General features: G+C 48.1%; 1 protein-coding gene across 1 annotated transcript in view; it reads left to right on the plus strand.

Annotated features, from left to right (window-relative positions):
- Positions 1-1,174: 1,174 nt before the first annotated feature.
- The window catches only part of LOC132464931 (A disintegrin and metalloproteinase with thrombospondin motifs 20-like), a 71,824-nt gene continuing 49,156 nt past the window's right edge, over positions 1,175-23,842 (plus strand). The window contains 8 exon segments of the mRNA XM_060061564.1: positions 1,175-1,717; positions 1,970-2,340; positions 6,127-6,295; positions 16,303-16,598; positions 19,230-19,313; positions 19,919-20,043; positions 20,309-20,349; positions 20,784-20,889. Coding sequence (XP_059917547.1) covers positions 1,627-1,717; positions 1,970-2,340; positions 6,127-6,295; positions 16,303-16,598; positions 19,230-19,313; positions 19,919-20,043; positions 20,309-20,349; positions 20,784-20,889 — 1,283 coding nt within the window. The 5' untranslated portion in view covers positions 1,175-1,626.

Consider the following 23,842-nt stretch of genomic DNA (forward strand, 5'->3'; position numbering starts at 1 on the left):
TTGACGGGACTTCTTCTTCCCCGTCTTTTGTTTTGCTTTTTCGTGTCTTTGGGATGGAACAAAGAACATCCAGAAACTGAGAAAGAGAGAGAGAGAGGGAGGGAGAGATTAAACATTAACCATAATAATTATATTCATTAACCATTGAATGTATGGGAAATTAAGCAGAATGTGTTTAAAAGCTATAATAAGGTCCCTTGGGTGATAAAAGCGAGTTAGTGGATGGCTGAGTGGGGTTAAAGTGATAACTAAAGGGGGGCACCTGTTTTGCATGAAGGGAAGGATCACTTAATGACCGACTGCCCTGTAGCGTTTCGCTGTCTCTGGCAAGACTACAAAGATGGAGCCTGTAAATCACCTGTAAAAACAAACAAATAAGAAAATAAATGTACAAGCATTTGTTTTACATGATAATGATGATGGGGTTTGAATACTAATAATAGCAAATAATAATAAGGCCTATTGGTTTTTACGGGAGAGTGGAATAATAAATGACGCACAATTTAAGAAAGCACATTACACAAGCCTATAAAAACATGTTTCAAAGAGGCTGATAAACAAATGCCAGAGCATTCAGCCAACGCGGTCATTTATTTGGTTTGTTGGTAGTTTTCTCTACACACAAATACTGTATTTAATTTTTCTAATGTATTTGTACTTGTGAAATTGTGAATTTGTTCAGAGATCCAAATGCATGGCAGGGCATCATGATTTGCCCGAAGCTAGGAGAGAATGCTAAAAAGGAAGGCTTGTCAATTAAAAAAAAAAACATGGCTTTTCAGTGGGTACACCGCATCTAACCACAAACAATGAGGTTTAACATTCATGGCCAACACAGATGAAAATGGATGTAATTGAGCTGTCTATCAAGTCTGTTTTAATTACACCATGTCCACGACCACTACTTTATAAATGTATTTATTCATCAGACCTCACAGCTTTTTCAGGCTGCTGTTTGCAATAGTTAGTAGGCCATGCTGACAATGGATGTGAGACTTCATATTTTCAATGACAGATGCAAAAACTGCTTTTTGTATACAGCCACATTGTGTCAGATAAGCAGAATTGTCAATTTAATATGATCCTATTAGAAGTTATTTTACTATTTAATCCAGAATATATTATATGACTTGAATGCATAAAACATGGTTTAAACATCATATAAAACATCAAAAGCCAATTAATGACATTTTCCCCCAAGGTGAGATATTGTCTGCTCTTCCATTCAAAGCAGTGGTCCCAGCGAATGGTGCTAGTGGTGGGAGCCCCACTCACCATTGGCTCCACGACCTATAGGGGCGTTGCTTGCCGAGTTGTGATCGCTTGGGTCCATGGATGGCTCGTCGAAAGCTTACTTGGCACTGATCCCTCCTCTCCGTATAGGTTAAATCAGACAGCGTTCAGGAGGAATGTATCGCAAATAGTTGGGTGTTTATAGCGGTCAGTGGACGCGAGTTCAGCAATGCGATGAGGGCAGTGCACTTTGCAAGACTTGTGCTGCAGGGAGCCTCCGCAGAGCCCGCAGAGACCGGTTGCTGACAAGCCGGGGTGAAGAGCCGCTGTAGATAGAAGGCTCTGGGCTTGCCTTGGAGGGACGAGAGCCTTGGCTTCTTCACGGAGGAAATCATGCAGTTTGCAATCTGGCTGCTTGGACTAATGTGTCACCTGTCAGCCCTAGTCCGGAACTCTTTAGAATACCGATTGCATCCGAAACAAGGTAGGATTTTGGTTTTTGATTCATAACTTGTAGCCTGGTCCGGTCAGTATAACGTGAGAGCCGAGTGGTCATCATGTTGAAGTGGTATCAGTGTAGTGGCTGTGGCTGAGAATGATGCTATGAGTTTGAAAAAGTCCCAACTTTTCATGTTTCTAAGTTTGAAAGTTAAAATCAACTTAGGTTATACTGCCATGAATAACGGTTTCTAAAAGGCATATAACTGACACATCTTTATTTATTTATTTTCTTCAGAAAGTTTCATCAAACAGTTGAAATCCTACGAAATCATTACCCCGCTCCGGGTCAATGATTTCGGAGAGTCGTTCCCTCACAAGCTGCACTACAAGAGGAGACGGAGGAGTTTGGATGACGATGTGTCGGGCTCACAAGCCCACTACAGGATCGATGCATTCGGGGAACGCTTCCACCTCAACCTGACCGCCGACTCCAGCTTCATCGCCCCCTCCTACGCCGTGCAGCACCTGGGCGCGGAGCCCAACGACACCGCCGACTCCCACCACTACTACCCCCGGGACCCGAGCAATATGCGCCACTGCTTTTTCCGAGGACACGTCAACGCCAAGACACACTTCCCCGCAGTCTTCAGTTTGTGCACTGGCCTAGTGAGTATGAGCCTTTCGTTCTTCTTCCCAACTCCCAAGTCTTTTTCTATCAGATGCTGCTGCTGCTGCTCTCGCTGCTGCTTTCAACTTTCTTTGCTCGTTCCCATTCCGGTCGACACCGGCGTGCATGTGCAGCCGCCTGCCCGCCCCACCATAGCCCTCCTTTACTCGAAATGCATCGCACTGAAACGAGAGCAAGTGTTGCTTGCTATGACTCACTGGCCGCATTTGAAGCGTGTCCCGCATCCCATTCCTAGATCCTTTGGAGTGATGCAATTGCGCAGTTCAGGAGTAACACTTGTTAACTCAATGCAGTGGTTTAAGCAAAAACTACATTTAATTATGTTTTATGGTTTTCATCTGGTTTGCTGAACAAATGAAGGGGCTGTAGTTAATTTGAAAGTAATTGAGCCAGCATCATTATCATGTGAAATATTGAATGGTATATCAAATAACTAATTTGTAATAGCATTCCACAAGATGCCTTATCAGCAATCACATACTGTGGTCCCATTATACCGTCACAAGCTGTAATATGGATATCTTACAAGGCTGTAATCGATTTATTGGGTGCTAATGACCTTAGTGTTAACTGAATAGTACTTAATAGTGCTAATCATCCATGAATCAGAATCAGATAAGTGTTGAAAGGGATGACTCCATCCATGGGTCGGACAGGGTTACCGGTGTAGCGATCAGAGGGCTGACCTTGGTCTCGCCTATGGCTCTGGTATGGGTGTAGTGGGTAGGGCTTGGAGGGGGTTGTGGACGCTTCTCTGGCCTGGACAGAGATATCGACACCTAGAGTGACACACATCCTTTGGCGTGTCACTCTAGGTGTCAGTGGGCATCGAAGCCTATCGCTGACACGGACGTACCTCTCTTGGTTTGGGGCTGCTTGGTAGAGAAGCGTACCTCCTCGGATAGCATGGCAGCACGTGAGGGAGGCTATCTCGAAACTAGCGCGCTCAGGATGCTTTTACGTCAGTGACCCATTCGAAGCGGCACCAGTGCCGGGCCTCTGATTGAGGGCTTGAAAGGCTCCATACCAAAACCATGTCATTAACGTTGTCAGGGTCAGGGTTCTTATGGGGCCCTTAGAGCCGGGGTGATTCTTTTTTTTTTCCGACTGAAAAGGAACACACCAGTGAGCTTTTAGATGGCCTTCAGGCCCACTTTGATGTGCATCTCCCTTCGACAAACATGTTCCACGCATCCACTTCTTTTCAAACAGATGCTGGCTGGTTATCAGCATCCTCATCACTCACTGCTGAACCACAGGTCAAAGGGCCCCTGCAATGCACCAGAGGGCTATTGGGGCTTGATTGGACGATGCACATTTTAAAGGGATGAGGTCATTAAGGGTATGATTGAGCCTTAAAACAATAAGGCCATTCTAGAAAGTGCTGGTTTTCCCCTCTCATTAACGTCCAAACTCTTTTTTCTTTTTTCTATGGAGGAACTTGCAGGCGGGACGGGCGTTTATGGAGGGCTGTTGCGAAGTGCTCTGTGAAAGAGGGGCTAGCTCAACACAAGTGGTATGCAGGGTCGATGACATGACATCCTTCACATGCTTGTCCTTTAACTCGCAATATCTGTAACAAGTCATTTGCATCAGCTTCTGGAGTGATTAACAACTTGATTGACAAAAGTGCTATTTATTTATTTAGTCGATAGATTAAATGATTTAATTGACCGTTCCAGCGCCGTAATGGTGGCCTGTGGCCTGTTTGGCACAGGGCCAAGTCATGCCCATCTGTGTTAAGACCAGAGGCTGAAACACCTTCACAGCCTGCATCACCCAATGCGATTTACTGCAGCAGCAATCTGATGACTCAGCAGACACACTACCTGGTTGGCTCGTTGGGCTCTTTGATGCAAAAGCTGTGTCTAGACTCTGATGAACCATGACATGGGTTTGAGCCCGTACACGGTGGAAAGTGCAACGATTTGTAACGTCTGGCGTGCCCTCAATAGTTCATCAACAGTAATCCGTTCTTCTGAACATGGAAACTTATTTTCCAGGTGTGCTATACTATATATTTATCTACAGTATTTCCAATGAACAGGGGGGTGACGTGTTTTCGTTTCCATTGTCGCCCATGAATAGACAACCCTTAACAAGTTGATTTTCCATCTAGGATTCCTTCCTTAGCCATCTGTGTTCGGCAAAGACACCCAGGCATGATTTTAGATCAGACAAGATAACAGATAACAGAAAAAAACAACAACTAAGAATTAATACTAAGAGTCAGTCACTCATGTTTTGGCCACTAAATGCCAGCCTGGGGTCACTTCCATGTGGCTGTTCTTTGAGATGATCTTTCAATGACAAACTTTGACAAATCTTGTTGTCGCTTATGGTGTACCCTTGGGTCCGGTCAGTGGACAGAACAAGTCTTGCTGATAGTCTGTTACAGATTGCTCCCATCATGTTTCTCTGAGAATTACTGTTCCTGGACTTGATATTCTAGTCCATGCTGATCCAACCCTTCAGTGGTGAATTAATGAATCCCCATGGGTCTGAACCTCCCCGGGTCTGAAAAGAAGTGTTGAAGCCTTGGGGGCGATTTGCAGTGGATGCAAAAGGCTGTCATGTTCTGACGTCTTTTTTTTCCAGTAGTAAAGTTATCTTTGCTCTGTCATGTTATTACAAGCTTGTAAGTGTGTGTGTGTGTGTGTGTGTGTGTGTGTGTGTGTGTGTGTGTGTGTGTGTGTGTGTGTGTGTGTGTGTGTGTGTGTGTGTGTGTGTGTGTGTGTGTGTGTGTGTGTGTGTGTGTGTGTGTGTGTGTGTGTGTGTGTGTGTGTGTGTGTGCGCCTGTGTGTGTGTGTGTGTGTGTGTGTGTGTGTGTGCGCCTGTGTGTGTGCGCCTGTGTGTGTGCGCCTGTGTGTGTGCGCCTGTGTGCCGACGTACAATTCTCTCGAAGCATGCACAAGCTTTCAAGGAAGTGTATGGCTCGTGTTGAAGCTTACTAATCTTGGCCTCCTTTGCAGAGGGAAAGAGGAAAGGTACACAAACGTTCCAAGTTTTTTCCACATCAGATGTGTTTCCATTGTCAAGCGGCTGTCACTTGTGGAGACGGTCATTGGGTAATGCTGCCCAAAGACAACATTCCGGGCTTCTAATAACCTGTTAAAGTGTGCGTATGAAATTACCACGGAAACACTGCTGTACTTTTTGCCCGAGTGAGCTAAGCAGCTTTGGGATGGACTCAAAGGCCGGATCCAGCCTCAACACTCCCTTCTGACAGCAGGCCGGCCCTCTGTGATGATGTCATTCCTCCCACCAAACTCAACTCTGACGGCGGGGTTCAGTTGTGTAGAAAGGAGAGATCTCGGCGTACCAAAAACAACTTCACTGCTCTCGTGAATGCCGCTCACTGTTTTTAAGAAACACAGACGCGTAGTCTTATCGTTCTTTCGGTGAGCGTGCGTCCCTCACAATACGTTCTGTCTTTGTACTGTCCTGACCTAGAGCACGACTCCATTTGTGTTTTGACACTGACGTTTCCATCGAAAGCAACATGTTCTTCAGTTCACAACATGTATGACGCCGAAATAGCACTCTGGTCTGGGAGGAACGCAGAAGGGTGTCCGCCCAAGAGCAGAGCCAATGGGCCGTGGCCGTGGCGCAAGAACAAACTTTATGTTCACACAAACGGGTCCTAATCTGTATTCTGATTCGACACACACATGCACGCACAGGCGTGCATGTAATAAGTGCATTTAATAAGGCCCTACTTTTTTCTCTCTCTCTCTCTTATCTTTCTTTCTTTCCTGCTCCAGATTGGGACGTTCACGACGCATGACGGCGAGTACTTCATGGAGCCGCTGATGGGCGCCGAGGGAGAGCCGTACGCCTCGGAGCACAGCAAGCCCCACCTGGTCTACAGGCAGGGCAGGACTGGGGAGGGACCCAGGGAGGCCCCCCCGGCGGAGCCCTGCGCCGCCTCAGGTAACAGACTGCAGAGAGACTGAAGACGCTGGCCCGCAACCACAAGCCAACCACCAGGCCCCGTCTGTCTGGCTCCGCCACACACACACACACTGCCCTCACACACACATAGATGCAAACGCACGCACGCAAAACGCACACATGGATGCAACCGCACGCAAAACACACATAAAGATGAGGATGCACACACGCACGCACACACACACACACATAGATGCAAACACACACACACACACACACACACACACGCACACACACACGCAAACACACACACACACCTACATACACACATTCATACACACACACACAGACACGCACACACCTACAGACACACACACACACACACACACACACACACACACACACACACACACACACACACACACACACACACACACACACACACACACACACACACACTGACTGATGACCTGCACTCCGTCGTCTCTGAGCCATTGCAATAAAAACAGAATGAGTGTTGGTTGGCAGGATGATTTGAATGCTGATTAAGGGTTTCTTGCTGGAAAATTCTCCATTTAATCAGGCAATCTTTACTGCGGTTTTCAATCATATTTCACTGACTACAGGGTTCACACCCTGGTCCTTGGCAGCAGCATAGGGAAGAATTAAAGACTTTTCTAACCCTGCAGTTAAAAAAAACTAACTGGAGAACTTTTTGTCTTGAAAAGATGTTTGGATGTTCATTTGAATTTTTATGGCTGATTCTTTAGCGCACTTGAGAGGTTCTTGAGAAAACGTGGGTGACCAAACAAGCTTCATTCCGAGCAAGGCTTAAAAGCAATTCTTGCAAACAGCTTTGTGGGCGGCCTTCTGTGCCCCGATGCAGTAAATCTTTAATGCTGGATGTGCAGTGTAGGACGCTTGATTTGCCTGTTGTCTGGACTCAGCCGGGTGGTTAGCTTTGTGTTGGCTGGTGGTTTACCGTCATAGGACTGACCTGGTGGACCAGGCCACTAACTCTTTTATTAGACTCTCCCCTTTCGCGGACCCCTCAGTCTGTGTGTGGTAAACAGAGAAGAGGGTCTGGAATCTGGAGTAGCTACAACTCTTGGGAACGTGTCTCCTAGGGCACTGATCCAATATCTTGTCCCAGTGACGAACACTGTTATTCAGGGACCGGGGGTCGCGTAGTTGCCATGGTCTCTCCACTTCTAGTCAAAAAAGTGTTTATGATTCCAGTCTTCGACCTGCACCTCACTCTAACTCTGTGTTAAGTGTATCTCCTTCAGGATTAAAGCATGCCATAAAATCACCACATATTATCCATCAGGCGAGCGTTAAAAACACATAAGACAAAATCTCTCTCGTCAGCTCACGGAGCTCCATCTCCCTGAGCCCGGCTTCCTCTCGTGTACCTTTTATGCAGAGAGCACACACAGCGGTGTAGGGAGATAGGCCCCGGAGACAGATGGGCATACAGAGGAGACACCTGCGGGAGCCTTTATTTCTTCGTTATCAAAGGGGCAGCAGGTACACAAAGAGCTGGAGGATTAAAAGAGGCCGACGAGGTAGACCTGCTGCTACGAGGTGTCCCGGCAGCGCTGCGTTCCCTCCACCTGATCAGATAGGCTCCTCTCCAGATGCAGAGATAAGCGGGCTCCCTTTTGAAGGCCACACAGGGCCGGGCCAGCCAGGCTTGTGTGTCTTTTTATGGAGAGGAGAGCGGCGAGCGCGTCAGGGATGCTGGCGGGTGAGCTGTAAACACTGGAGCGGTGGGTGTCGCCTTGCTCCTACAGCGTCGGCGCGCCAGTTTCGAAGAGTGAGACGAGCGCTTTTATTTTGAAGGGGCCGGGGAGGGCTGCTCCGTTTGGCCGTTTGCTTCTCACTATCGGTCTCAGCTTTTCCGGAATTGTGCGTTTTTATCTCGACTTAATGTGTGGCTTTGTGTCCTATAGGATTGTGTGTCACGTGTCTCTTCCCCCTTATCAAAACTGCCCTGCCTCTACTCATCACATTTTCTTTTGAAAGTGTTGTGTTCTCCTGAACTCATGACTTTATGTGCTTCCAAGCCACAATCCAATGACTAATATCAAGGTCTACAAATACTCAGGCCCTTAGATATCACTCCCCTTTAACCTGCACCGATGCCTGTTTACCTCAGGGCTATACGGAGTGGATAGAACCAATATTCAGTCGTCGTAAAATGGTCACGGACTGCTAATTGCAACATTGCGATAAGATATGACTGTATGGCATATCTATAGCTGTAGGCGTCTAGATATGGACATCAGCCGTATTATGCCATACCCTCCCTTCATTTGCTTCCCTCTTCTCCTTTTTTTGTGTGAAACTGAAGCATCTTCATTGACTTGATTTAAAGTCTGTGCTCAGGGAGAAAAGCCTTCTGGTCTGAAATGTTTGGGGGATTTTGGTGTCCATCATGTTTATGGGGGAAGTACTTTGTCACAACCTGCCAAATAAACGCAGCTAGCCAGAATACAGTCTGCAATGCTACAGGGTTAGCTGCTTATCTGCTAGCTTGCTGGACAGAATCAGTCTAGCACTACTCAGTATCGTGAAACTTGTTGGGATGTTCCTTTGTGGGTACCCTTATTTTGTATTTTTGCTCTTCAGTGACATATTTTAGCCGAAGATGAATGAACTTTGACAAGCAAAGGTCTCGGACACAAACAATAGCTGCATCAATAGGATTATACGTCTGTAGAGATAAGCCTACAGCAGATAAGTTTAAGGCTCATGTTACTGCATACATCCAGCAGGGCAACCTTTTTTTTTTTTATAAAATGCTGCACAGTCACGAATGGTTCATGTAACTCCTGTATATTCCGTCTGTTAAGGTTGCCTTTTTTTCCAACGTTTATTTTGGCATCGGAACATGCTTCCAGCGTGTTGACAGAACAGGAAGACAAAATGTCCATTTAGATAACGGTAACAAAGCTGAAGTTAAGGAAGCGTTCTTTTCCGTAATTTCCGCCATCTTTTTATTTTCCCTAGAATAACAATAACCGACACCTCGGGCCTCTCTGCAAAGTGTTAAAAGACGGGAGGTTACGATGAAGAGCGTTCCAAGTGTTGCCCTGATGGAAAAATACCTTGTTGTTGTACCAGCGGCCTCGTCATGTTCGATGGAGCTGTCGTCGGCTGCCTTTATGCGCTGTGTGTGTTCACGTCTTATTCTGCGCTGTCTGTAACGTGATTCAGGGTGCTGTGGAATGAATGCCGCAGCCACGTAGTTGGCTTGCAAAGTTTCCCAAGCAAGCGACCGGCCTTTCAAAACCCAACTAGTTCAAATTCAGGTGGGATAGTGAGTGCAGGAATAATGGAGATAACTTTCCCTTTGTGTAACTCGTCAATATTAGCATATTAGTTTTAGATGGATCGATGGATGGGTGCTTCATTAATCCAAGAGGGGAAATGGAGGGAATCTCAAATCGGGGGGGGGAATAGAGTTTTGTTCTCTGTGTTTCACCTGCCAACCATGGTGGCTCCAGAGTAACCGGGGAGTAGATAGTTGTGTGGGTTGGGTGATTGATGTCTTGAGGAGCACCACTGTTCCCTCCTTGCCCTGCCGGAGCTGGGCTTTTCAAGGCCTTGCAGTGCAGCGCCCTGAAAGGGCCCAATCACAACAATAGCCCGGCCCTCCGTGTAGCATTCTGGAAGCTATCGGTGGGCTTGCATGTGAAACCCCGTTGTTGTCCTTCAGCCACAAGGATGAGGGTGGCAGCCGGGGGGATAGGGGTGGGCCTGTTTCTCCCTCGCTCTCTCTTTCTTCCGCCTTTGCTTTTAATGGTTGTTTAGAGTTCAGTGTACAGTTGAGTAATGGAGATTTATTTTCCTTTTGTGCGGAAGTACCCAAAAAAGGGATGGACTTGGAACATGCATTAAAAGGGTTTTGGGTAGAAACAAATTGCGTTAATGCGTTAATGGCGTTACTCTATTCATGTTTAATGATGAGTGAGTAAGATCAGCATTAAAAATGGGTCCATAGACGATCTGTATGAGACTAAACAGTGCATGTCTTGTATGTTCCAATCTGTACCTCATGACGTATTCAGTGGTGGTGATCGCCGGGTTTCCAATCAGTCCCTTGCCCAGCACGGCGACCTCATGCCCCAGGGAAGTGACCGGTGGTGGGGACACCTTTGATGTGTGCCCCCCCCCCCTCCGCCTTCCCCTGGCACCAAGGGCATCTGTGCCTCCTCGCCTCAGCCCCACCAACACAATCAATGTAAAGGATTCCCCCCCCTTCGGTGCCCACTGTGTATACATGGTAGTCCAAACGCCAGCACCAGGGCCCTTTCTGGTCAATGGGTTCATTTACACGGAAAAATGCTCTCCCCCGCCTGGGGTTTTGAACTAGCCGACTTGAAACGCTGCCCGCACCCCCCCCCCCCCCCCCCCCTTTGCGCTTTCATGTATGTGAATGGGGGCACTTGTTGATCGTGACCTCACTTCCCTCTTTGTTTGGAGTCACTCACTGGACAGGGGCATGTGACCTTGAACACCCACCCCTAACCCCCCCCCCCCCCCCCCCCCCACACACACACACACACACACACACACACACACACACACACACAAACAGCACCCCTCCTAAACCCCTTCCACCTCGCCCCCCCCCCCCACCCCGAACCCTGGTAAATGCTTACTTGGAATAATTTGTGCGGGAGGAGGGAAAACATGTTTTGTTTGTTGGGCCGGGGTCTCTGGAGCGACGTGTCCATCAAGGGCCTTTGTTGTGGCCCTCTTGAGTCCGCCCCTCGGAGCAGGTCAGGGGAGGCTGGAGTGTGATGGACGGGGGAGCTGATCCCTCTGACAAACGTCCCTCAGCCCCAGGCCCTGGCCTGGGAGAATGTGGTGTGTGTGTCGGTGTGGGTGTTTGTGATGTGTGCAGGGGGGGAGGTGGGTGGAGGGCTGATTGGAGGAGTTTTCCTGGGTGTCGTTTGGCTCCGACAGGCTTAGGACCTTTTTGCACCCCTTCCTGCCTCCTGGGGCGCCCTCAGGAAGCGTCTTTTGTCGCTAGGCGAAAAAAGTTTATTTTGTGGCATTTTTTGTTGTTCCTGGCATGAATTTGATTTGGAGAGAAAATGTGTGTGTGTGTGTGTGTGTGTGTGTGTGTGTGTGTGTGTGTGTGTGTGTGTGTGTGTGTGTGTGTGTGTGTGTGTGTGTGTGTGTGTGTGTGTGTGTGTGTGTGGGTGTGGGTGTGTGTGTGTGTGTCTTTCTGTATAATGCATTTGGTGCCCTTGGGTGAATTTATTAGAGGCACTAGGATTGAATGAGGAAATGAAAAAAAAACAGCAGAATGGATTATTGGTCCATGCAGCCTTGTTGTGTGCACCAACCCACACAGTGATTCTCACTCGTGCACACCTCCCACGGAGCGCTCGCTTGGAACCAGAGAGTGAATCGGGAGCGGTAAATAGAGAGAGAGAGGAGATTCTTTCTTCATTTGTCTGGACAGTCTTGGCCTGCCCTGCATGTGCTTGTCTGTCTCGCTTCGGAGCTTGGCAGCAAACTCCCGATGTCTCCCAAGTTCCCACTGCCAGCCTCTCTTTCCTTCTTTCCTTCTTTAAGTCTTTCTTTCTTTTGGTCTTTCTTTCCTTCATTCCTTTGTTTTATTATTTTTTGACCTTCTTTCTTTCTGTCTTTCTCTGAACACCTGCCTCTCTTCACAACAACTCCCTCTACAGTACATGAGTACTGCTAGGCTATATACTGTATTGGGTACAGTGAATTCCTCTTAGCTGAAAGCAGGGGCTAAAATCTATCCTTGGCTAACACATTTTGGCTGCGGCAGGCAGAGTGCCGAGCCAACAATTAGCTATTACCCGACTCTTTCATAGTGTGTGAGATATAAAGAGAATCATTGCCCACCAACCTCATAGCATTGCATCACAATCCATCAAACATGGCTAATAATGCGGCTAAGCTCTTCTGTCTATTCAAAGAGGGCCCCGACAAGGCAAAGCACGGCATTACACAGTCTATAACCCTTAATAGCTGCCATGTGTCTCTCTGTCCGTCGGCCTGTCTGTCTGTCCGTCTGCCTGCCTGCATGTCGGCCGAACTGTCCGGTTGTCCGTCAGTCCGTCTGTCGGGATGTTGAGCTGATCTCTCCGAGCCGATGTGTCAGACTTCGCCTTGGGAGTTCCCGTGACAAATTCCAGACTATTTTTTGCCACTGTCTTCCGTCTGGGCCCTCTAGACGGACGGCGTGGTGAGTGGAGGCAGAAGAGTCACGCTCGGGGACAGCCGACTGATCCGCTGAGATGGCCCGTGGTTGTTTCTGGTGCAGGGTGTGGGTGAATGATCATTTGTGTCACCCTAGGAACTACGGCTGTCAATCATTGGAGAGACTGTGTCTAGTATTTATAATGCTGAACGTACCGCTTCCTTTTTTTTTGTTCCGTGGATGATTTAATGCTGTCATTGCTATGCTGGTATAGAAATGTTTTTAACTCTAACTTGTTGCCTGGACTAGTTTGGTGTTTCTTAATTGTACGCTTTATACTTCATTCTGAACATTATATGTTTAGATGCTTTTATATGTATAACATTTTGTAGCTAACCCATTCAAATTTCAATATTATTCAAGTTAAATTAATTTTAAAATATTAAAATAAAAAGAACCCTCCTAAAAAGAACGGCCCCTCTCCGTCTATCTGTCCGTCTATCTGTCCGTCTGTCTGTCCGTCTGTCTGTCCGTCTGTCTGTCTGTCCGTCTGTCTGTCCGTCTGTCTGTACGTCCGTCCGTCCGTCCGTCTGTCTGTCTGTCTTTCTGTCTGTCCGTCTGTCCGTCCGTCTGTCCGTCCGTCCGTCTGTCTGTCCGTCCGTCTGTCTGTCTGTCTGTCTGTCTGTCTGTCTGTCTGTCTGTCTGTCTGTCTGTCTGTCTGTCTGTCTGTCTGTCTGTGTGTCTGTGTCTCTCCCTCTCCCTCCCCCCCACCCCCTGACTGACCAAACCACGCCGTCTTCAGCCAGTCTGTGGACTCTGAGCATCAACAGGTCAGACTGTACGCATCCCAAAGCTCAGCGTCTTCCCAGGGGGTCAAAAGCTATGCCACTTCACATTTTTAAAAGCCTTGGCGGCAACAATTACCCGCCCTCCCTGCTCCCTGTCTGGCCCCTAGAATTGCACTTAATTGAGCTCCTGTCTGCGGGGGATGATGGCTCCCTCCCCTCCCCACCACCTCCTCCTCGTATTGTGGTGTCCATTAAAGGGCTATTGACGTGGTTGTGAGCTCCGCCAGGCCCCAGGCCGTACCTAGGAGGGCTGTGATCGCGCACACTAGTGCACATGCGTCAGGCACCCGGTGGAAATGCGGTTGAACTCCGTCTCCCAGCATGCTGATGCAGAAGAATGTTAATAAGCACAACAATGGAGTCTAGTTATTTTTTTTTTTCTCAAGTCGTCTGGCTCTCAGCTTTGACGACTGTGACTAATTATCTCATCGCGGGCGGGGATGAAGGAAACAAACGCCGCGGATCAAAACCGAATAAAACGCAGAGATTGGCTCTTTCGTAAATTGGCAAAGGAACCTGCATTTTCACTGTTTCCATAGTGTTGAAATTGATTTAGATTCAACATATCTGGAAATACATAACCAACAGTGCTACTAGAACATCAGCAACCTGTGTTTGGTTGTGGGAAGGTCGGCTAGGTTAGGTTAATATATGTTGAATATGTTAAAACAATTTACTCCTACCTACCTCTTTATAACCCGTACCTGAAATCACTGTAGTTACTTGCTTGTGTTTACAGAGTGTTTCTGGGTAATGGAGTTCCAGCGCACTGCTCTTGATGTGGTGTTGGGTGCACGGGCGCATTTTGATGAAGATGAAGATGATGATGTTGAGGCTTGGTACCCAGTGGTTCGGAGAGGTCCCTCCTGTCTATTCATGGTGGAGCCGCAGCTCCATCCCCCGCTGAAAAGGGGGATGTGTGTGTGGGTGTGTGTATGTGTGTGTGTGTGTGTGTGTGTGTGTGTGTGTGTGTGTGTGTGTGGCTATAGTATCAGCTAATTTAGAAGCGATTAGTACAGCCACCATATTTTTTTTCTTTCTTCACCTCTCAGTCTTTCACACACCCTTTCTCTAACTCCCTGACTGTCTCTCTTCCCCTCCCTCCCTTCCGCATGTCTCCAGCCTCCCTCCATCCCTTTGCCTCCCCTCCATGTCCCTCCCCGTCTCCCTCCCCCTTTCCCTCCCTCCCTGTCCCTCCATCTTCCCCTCCCCCTTTCCCTCTATCTGTCCCTCCCCCTTCCCCTCCCTCCCTGTCCCTACCCGTCTCCCTCCCTCCCTGTCCCTACCCATCTCCCTCCCTCCCTGTCCCTCCCCCTTTCCCTCCCCCTTCCCCTCCCTCCCCGTCTCCCTCCCTCCCTGTCCCTCCCCCTTCCCCTCCCTCCCTGTCCCTCCCTCTTCCCCTCCCTCCCTGTCCCTACCCTTCTCCCTCTCCCTTGCCTCCCTCTCCCTCCTCCGCGCTGTAACACACTGTAGCAGCATCGACAGAGTCTTTGATGATCTCTTTGATGTCCGTGTGTGTGCGCTGATGAGGCGTTTCAGAGGCTGGGCCTCTCTGTCCTAGAAAGAGTCTGTCCTGGCCTGTACTGGTCTGTCTTGGCCTAAGCTTAGTAGACTGTTCTGGTCTGTCTTGGCCTTATACTGACTGGTCTGTACTGGTCTATCCTGGGCTGTCTTGGTCTATACCTGACAGGTCTGTACTGGTTTGTCTTCGCCTATGGATGACTAGTCTGTACTGTTCTGGCTTGTTCTATAGCTGACAGGTCTGTGTTTGTCTGGTCCGGTCTTGTGTGGTGCATCCTCGGCCTGTCCTCATGGCAGGACCCGTGCATTTTTGTGCCCGGGAGTCCCCCTCCCCCTCATCACTCGTATAACTGGGCAGAGAGAACAAGTGTTGCCCGTGTGTGTATACATAAAAATAACAACATGAAACTTGGTACCTACATACTTTGTTGTTCCCTAAGCTGACATCTTGGACACATCCTCAGAAGAAAGTCACCCTCTTCCTCTTCCCCTGCTGCTTATGCCTGTCTAACTATCTGAGCCTTTCTTTTGAATCGAACTATCCCCACTATCAATTATATTCTCTCCTCTCTCTCGCTTTTTCTCTTTTGTAGTTATTCATGGTGATGGAATCCATTGCTGATAGCAGCTTTTACTCGACATGTGCATTTCAGCTGAGGTCTCTTATGAGACAGAGACAGAGAAAGAGAGAGAGGCGTAGAAAGAGAGAGAGAGAGAGAGAGGAAAAGGACTGGAAGCAATACCCGTTGACCATGTGCAGATAACTTCATATTGAGCAGCTGGGTTGGGATACAAAAAAATTAAAATAACATCTTTAAGTGTCTCCTTTTAAAATACAATATATATATATAGAAAGAGAAGGAGAAAACTATGAGTGGATCTGATTGGCCAAAGGTATCGTCCAGTATTTTCTGCCACGCCATGTGGTGCCCACGCCTGGGTTGATGTCCGGGTGCCTCGCGGGCATGGCCATAAATACGGCGTCACGGGATCTTCTGTGTTTGTCTAGGCGTTGACTTCAGGGCATAAACAGCTATTCAGAGCTCACCAGTGACCGCATGTCGCATGTTGGCTCCGGCGACTGTTTTCTTCTCTGGCCTTTGAGATGATACGGTATGTTATGGCGGCCTTGCCAGCCCTCCAGAATGCTGAGCGTTATGTCATAGGAATGCGGCTAAGCTGAATGCCTCTGCCCTGACTGTAGACGTTCCCGGCTCTCTCCTCAGGAAATAGAAATAGTTATGGATGTGCATGTCTGGCAGGGAGTGTTTTGATTTGTATTTGGTTGGAAAAGTACGTCACGTCTAGAAAAAACGGAGCTCTCCTTTTGACGGCGTTTCACATTCGAAATGATTGGAAAGAAAATACAACGTGTGATTTTGCAAAAGAAAATGTACATAATTACGTTTCTCTCAAGGGCAAGTGTTGGAGCCCGTCTCCACATGGTGTTGAAACCGCAATTCCCTTTTTTATGACCCCAACAGAGAACAAGGCGTCCGGGCCCGTGGTTCTGGAGAACAACAGGAATACGGCGGAGCAGCTGGAGTCAGTCAGCTACGCCATACGCGATCAACACCCCAACCCCGGCCCAAACACTGACACCAACCCAGGCCGCAACAACACCACCAGCACCCCCACCGACACCCACGGGGCTCGCAGCCGACGCAAGCGCTTCCTGTCCTACCCCCGCTACGTGGAGCTGATGGTGACGGCGGACGCCAAGATGGTGCGACACCACGGACGCAACCTGGAGCACTACATCCTCACAATCATGTCAGTAGTAAGTAAAATGATGTTTCTCTTTTCAATATTTTTTTGTTATAATTAGAATGATTATAATGCCTGTGATTATTGTTATTTTTTGTTGTTGATGATGGTGGTTCCTGTTCCTCATGTTATTGGAGGACTCAGATAAAAGCCTCTGCCGATTGCCGTATAATGTAATTTATTGTTAGTTATTTGTAATTTCCCATCTGGGATTAATACATTTGAATTGTTCCCATTTTATCCTAATCTTATAGTCTTAGAAGTGGGTTGTAATAGTGCTTATATTGTGTGTAGTAAAAGTAGCATGATACTATCATTATTATGATTTATATTATTATTGCACGCACATGGAAGTGATTGTGAGAGTTGGATTTTGGCTACTCAATAGATCTGTGATCATGGTCTAGAATCTTGTTGCTTTATTTTCACTGATAATCCTGTTAGGGAACATTTTGTCATTATTCTGATAAGGAGAGTCCTAGTCCAAGTCATTTGTTTGTCCCAAAGCAACCAAAGTCTTTGTGCTGTTTTACTTAAATGCCATAACTTATGAAGTTCCCATATTGACTACAACCTTAGCAGTAAGATGACAACGTCTGACTCAACCTAAACTTATGGTGAGGTCAATGTCAGAGAGAGAGAAAGGGAGGGAGGAAGGGAGAGAGAGAGAGAGAGAGAGAGAGAGAGAGAGAGAGAGAGAGAGAGAGAGAGAGAGAGAGAGAGAGAGAGAGAGAGAGAGAGAGAGAGAGAGAGAGAGAGAGAGAGAGAGAGAGAGAGAGAGAGAGAGAGAGAGAGAGAGAGCTTGCCTGACTGAGTAGGGGAGAGAGGGGAGGACAGACAGTGAGAGAGAGGGATAGAGGGAGAAGGGGAGAGAGGGGAGGACAGAGAGGGAGAGAGGAAGTGATTAGGGGAGAGAGATGCAGACAGAGAGAGAAGGGGGAGCTTGAGGCAGAAAGTCAACCCCTTCACCAATCTTGATAGCCTTAGGAACTGTACCTTAGTCTCACAGTCGGGTGTCGTTTGTAAAAAGCGATTACCCGTGAAGCCAATCAGTCATTCAATTAAACCCTGTCCTCCACTAAGATTGACAGTATATGAAGAATGTTAAAATCATTTAATTTTAAAGTTTCCCCATTTAAAAAATCCCTAATACTGGCGGGGAAAATAAGATGTGCTATATATTTGAGTGAACCATCCGGATCTTGGTCTGACCCATACATGTCAAAACGTACAGCCCACACAACACACACAACCCAAAACAACTCGCCGGTTAGGAGAATACATGACAACATTTGCGTATTTTACCCCTAAATTGACCACCCCTTGTGGTAATGTTTACGTGCTTATGAAAATTGTACACCTTTATCCATCCACAGGCGTTCCACTACATGCACGCACGCACGCACGCACGCACGCACGCACGCACGCACGCACGCACGCACGCACGCACGCACGCACGCACGCACGCACGCACGCACGCACGCACGCACGCACGCACGCACGCACGCACGCACGCACGCACGCACGCACGCACGCACGCACGCACGCACACACGCTACGCTCTCTCTTTCATAACTTGCAGACTTTAATCCATTGGAAGTGCCCACTATTCTACCAAATTAACAGGAATCACTTTTGAACGGAACAGGGAAGTCTGCCAAGCCTGGTCCAGCATCGCCATGGTTACCACATAACCCCCTGCCAGTCGGGGATCTGGGGGGGGGGGGGGGGGGGGGGGGGGGGGCTTTCGAACAACACACTTAGGTCTCTGATATGAAGATGAGAATGATGTCATTTAAATTCACCCTAACAACGACACGTGTTGTAGGGTGAGAAAATGTGTACGTTTGTGTGGCGACTGTGTGTGTGTGTGTGTTTGTTTGTATGTGTGTGTTTCCGTGCACTTGCATGCGTGTGCGCTCCTGCTGGGGACATTCCTGTGGGTTTCCAGAACTTGTAATTTAGTCCCTCACTGTGTGAGGCTGTTCCAGCTCAGACCAGGATCAAGGACCGACCTAAATGAATTCACACACTGGTGCACGAGGACGCACACAACATTAGTAAAACCGAGCTAGTAAAGGTAGCTGTGTCTTCTAGCCTCTCCCCTTCTCTCGTGCAGGCCTAATGAGCTGGGGGGCTAATAGGAGCTAAGTGTTTGTGGTGGGCTAATGAGGGTCTGTCAGAGGGTTCGGGTCATGCATGGCTCCAGGTATCCTGCTGACGTTTAGAGTCCAGTCAGTGGGCTCTGAAGAGGTCTTGCTGGATTGGATGAGCGAGCCATCAATAAGCTAGCGTAGAGAGGGAGGAGATTCACAAATTCAGAGTCAAAAATTCCATGGTAAAAAAAAACATAATTTATGATGGTATATGGTTTAACAAACAAAAAGCTTAATTGTTAAGGGAAATGAACGTGGTAACTTAAAAAAAAAAAAAAAGGCTGTTATAGTATGTTAACAAAAAACCTAAATTATGATGATACATGTTATTATCACATAGGTTTGTTGTTTCAACCAAACACCCTCGGTCATCAGTCCAGCCTTCCCAATCCAAACCACAGCTCCATCAAAACAACCCTCAATGCGTGCCTTGTTACAGCCCGGCGGAGGTTTGCATTTCTTCTTGTGTGTGTGTCGTGTGATTACAGGTAGCAGCTGTGTACCGGGACCCCAGCGTAGGCAACCTCATCAACATTGTGATTGTCAAGCTCGTCATTATCCACAATGAACAGGTGAGCAGTGTGGTCGGGTTCTCTCCTAGCTCGCTGCCTGACGTCAGCGCAGGTGTCCCTATAGCTGGTGGTGGGTTTCATTTCCCTTCTGTCTCTGGGGAGGAGGCGGGGGGGGGGAGGAGGACACAGAGCCTGCCTTGTACGGTCCTACGTCTCCGGAGAGGCCTGCTTTTCGAAAAGCGGAGAGGAGAAATGTTACAATGTGTTGATGGCTTCGCCACCTGCAAGCGGCCAAATGCTGACATGGCTCTCTGGCTTGAAAGTGGCGGATTTGCTTTTAATGTAGAATTATAGTACGGCATACTATAAAACAACTTAACTTCTGTTTTCGATGGAGTGATAGTGTGTGGGAGTGGGGCCGCGTCACTGTTAAGATGTTTTGCGTTCGGGTGGGTACTTTGCAATTGAAAAGTGGCGAGCGTATGGATTTATTAGAATGTCTAGAACAAGGTGTAACATTTCCAGTGGTGTCCTAAAGTGATTATCCCAGGCACTGAGTTGAAACGTTAAACTGAGTAAACCGGGGGGCTGGAGTAAAGAGGTAACCCTGCTGACCCCGACGTCCCCGAGCTCGTCATCTTCCTCTTCCTCTCCCTCCATCGCAGGAAGGCCCGACGGTGAACTTCAACGCCGCCCAGACCCTCCACAACTTCTGCGTGTGGCAGCAGGCCCAGAATGTCCCTGACGACAGCCACCCGCCCCACCATGACACCGCCCTCCTCATCACCAGGTGAGCCTCCAGCTCTCACTCCGTCACCCTCCGAGCTCACCCCCCCCCCCCCCCCCATCCGTACACCTATAATACCCTCCCCTCACCCCTCACCCCTCGACCCCCTCGACCCACCATGCATGGATGTCTTGGATCCACCCCACGTGGAAGGAAGTCAAAAGAGAAGAAATACACAAGAGAAACATCATGCAGACACGTGTCCGCCTGGGTTTCGTCACCCCAGGGGAGGGATTCATGTGATTTGTGTTTTTGTCCTCTTTTTCAGGGAAGACATCTGCCGAGCGAAGGACAAATGCGACACATTAGGTGAACTATTCTTTTCCTCCTTTCATCGTCGCATAGTCTTTTGCCTCCGGTCAACCTCAATTAACTTTCCCCTCTGTGGCTCAAGGCTCATGCATTCTGCTCTTTTTGTCAGCTAATAATATAATGGGGACAGAGCAGTGGGGACTAGGGGGGGGACTGGCAGCCATGCTAATCTCTCTGACACGGCACACAAGTTGTGGGTTTGAATGATTTAATCACCTCCAGAACAGTGCTTTCTTATTCAACCAGTCCTATGATTCTGGTGTGTGTGTGTGTGTGTGTGTGTGTGTGTGTGTGTGTGTGTGTGTGTGTGTGTGTGTGTGTGTGTGTGTGTGTGTGTGTGTGTGTGTGTGTGTGTGTGTGTGTGTGTGTGTGTGTGTGTGTGTGTGTGTGTGTGTGTGTGTGTGTGTCGGTGTGTGTGTGTTAACCAACAGGACTCGCGGAGCTGGGCACCATGTGCGACCCGCTCCGGAGCTGCTCCATCAGCGAGGAGAACGGCCTCAGTGCCTCCTTCACCATCGCTCACGAGCTGGGCCATGTGTAAGTGTTGACATGGTACACACGCACGCACACACACACACACACACACACACACACACACACACACACACACACACACACACACACACACACACACACACACACACACACACACACCGAAACCACCACCAGCCCTGTCCTACCACCACCACCAGCCTTCCTCATCCACATTTGCCCCCAACCCAACAAAGCCCTCTTATCAAGAAAACGTGAAGCTCGGTAGAAGCAGGTGCAAAACATAATGAAGTGATTTTTTGTGTGTGTGTGTGTGTGTGTGTGTGTTTTTAATATCAGGATGACCTTAATTCCTTACTGTATCGCCCCAGGAGAGTTAACCCTCTGGGTGTCATAGCTCTGTCTGGAGACACCAGCCGTTTTAGCCGCAAAAAACATGAAAAGACAACGCCAATGTGTTCTCTGATGTGGTTTTGAAGAAGAACACTCGCATTCCCATGTTTTGAAGGTTGGTGTCGTCTGTAAGTAAACATAGCGTCATAATTCAGCGTTTTTATTTTTCATTTTTTCTTTTCAAGTGGTTTAATCACCAGGAGCTAAAACATTAGCATTCAGGAGCTGAGCTCGCCCTAGCCCTGTTGCAGACGCTATCACTTTCAAAGAGAGATAACACCACCCCTGCATCAGTAAACACAGGCCTGTCAATCTGTGGTCATAGCACACTGCGCAATAAGCCTGTGATGGCACTGTTAGCATGACGCAACTCTCCATCGAAAAGTGTTTCCAAGAAAATGTTGCCACAGAAATATACATTTTAAATAGATCATACGGTTTGTCAGAATGAATGAATGAATGAATGAATGAATGAATTAATTAATTAATGACCTGCTTTGTGGGCACATAATAAAGTCACAACATATGAATCCTTAAAATCCTTTCCAAACACTGCTATTATAAACATCTAGATCCCCCTGTTCCGTTGACAGAATAGTGGACCCTTTGTAAATCAAAGCAGCACTTATGAAAATGACATCATCCTTTTTATTTCCTAACTCTTCAGTGGTACCGTACGAGTCGTTCTTTTGTTTTGTTGCTTTCTTTTCAGTTCCAACACATTTCTTTCACATGTTGAAAGGCTCATTTGAAGTGGACCTCCTTTTTAGAAGATCTACACTCCTAATCCACTAAAGCGGATGTTGTACGACTCTTTTTTCCCCAACTGTATGCTGTCATTCCTTTTTCTCCCCTGTTTGTTCCCTTTTTACCCTTTCTGGCTCCATCCCTCGCACCATGCGGGTGTCAAAGCGAGAGCCAGTTCTGCGTCTGGCTTTTTTTCCTTTCTTTCCAAGTGGCCTGCCTGGTAAATGGGCCCAGTGTCACGGCCGGCACTGTGAGCCACTGGCTAAGAATGAGAGTAATTCTGCTTCCTACGCTGCCCCGCTCACACACTGCTCCAGTGAAGTGTTTGGACCGAGGCAGCAGCCGGCTAGCAGGAGAAAGGCCCTTCCTGGCCCAGGGAGAGTGGAGGGCCACCTCCCTCCCTTTCTGTCCAACCTCCCCCGCGTAGCACTGTTTCAGCGCCGCAGCACAAACAGAGCTGTACAGCCAGTTGGCTCCGCTCCTTGGCGTTGTTAATCGCCTGCGTTTCGACGGCGGGAGTGCTTGTGAGTGTTTAGCCCCTCTGGGGATGCCAGTGTCAGGTACTGGGAGCCGCATGTTTAGAGAAATAAAGACTCTGACTAATGGAAGGGAGGCCCTTCTCCGCTGACTGTGAGGAATATGTAATGTGTAATGGGTTTGGGGGGATTTGAGAGTGCGGCAGAGTCGTTAAGGTGTGAAAGGCAACACGTCGTACATTGTCACGCCCCTCGCAATCAAAGGTCTTAGATTGTCTTAAGACGTAATCCGCCTCCCACACACATTTTGTTACGACATTCGGGCCCATTGACAGCTTGGGAAGAAGGCTGCATTCCAAAACTTAATTGACGGCAAATTCCGTTAAATCTCCCCTCCCGATTAGATTGACTTCTGGGGAGCGGCAAACGAGGCTATCGGGTTGCTGAAACTCAGACCGCTAGCGACAGTTTGCAAAGAAATACAACCCAGTGCGACTTAACTGTTTTATCGTGGCCTTTGTTTTTTTTAAATCCCCAATCAGTGGGTTGTATTGGATGTCCCTTAGTTGGAACTGGAGCTCTCACTCTCACTCCAGCAGTGCCGACGGCGGAGGTTCCCCCACGGGCCTCACAGTACTGGCCATTCCTCTTATTTACGATCGCAGGATATCCCGACGGATTCATCATGGTTCAGGCTCTGCTGAGCACCATGCTCATAGGGTAATTTACTGCATTTCAGGGAAGTTGTATCTGTTGTTGTTGTCATCGGGGGACCACCGTGTTCTCTATTTGAAGACATCAGTGCAGGAGGATTTTGACTGCAAAGCTGTTTTGACTGCAAAGCTGTTATTCTTGTTGTGGTGCTGGTGGTGGTCGGGGAAGAGAGATGTGTGTTGAGGGATGACAGTTAGTGATTATAAGTTTGTTTGAAGGCATCCGTCGATGCGGATGGGAAGTTTTCAGGTTTGCAATTGTTGTTGTCTCTTGTGTCAATAAAGCTTTTTTTCATGGATAGTCTTTAAAGCTTTTCCTCATGGAGGTGGTATTGTTGTTAAATTTTTTACCTCATTTCTGCATGAAATAATTGTGCTTATTTCTGTATCAGAACATACAACCTATCCGATTACTTATCATGTTCCTGTCTAGATGTTACCTCCACCGTCTTTGTTCTGCACCTATCTGGGGTCAGTTTAGTGAGTGTATTAGTAGCTCTCCCCCATCAGAAGGACTGAGTAGTGCAGGTTGTAATTAGGCTGGGGCTGAACCAATCTCTGCCTCAGGGCCTCACGTAGGGTCGACACATGCCAGTTCTGATGGACCTTGTTTATGTTGTGGTCCTGTCATGACCCTTAGCCCACCTCCCCCCCTCACCCCCCTTGCCT

The sequence above is a fragment of the Gadus macrocephalus genome, chromosome 9, assembly GCF_031168955.1.
Source record: "Gadus macrocephalus chromosome 9, ASM3116895v1".
Taxonomy (NCBI): domain Eukaryota; kingdom Metazoa; phylum Chordata; class Actinopteri; order Gadiformes; family Gadidae; genus Gadus; species Gadus macrocephalus.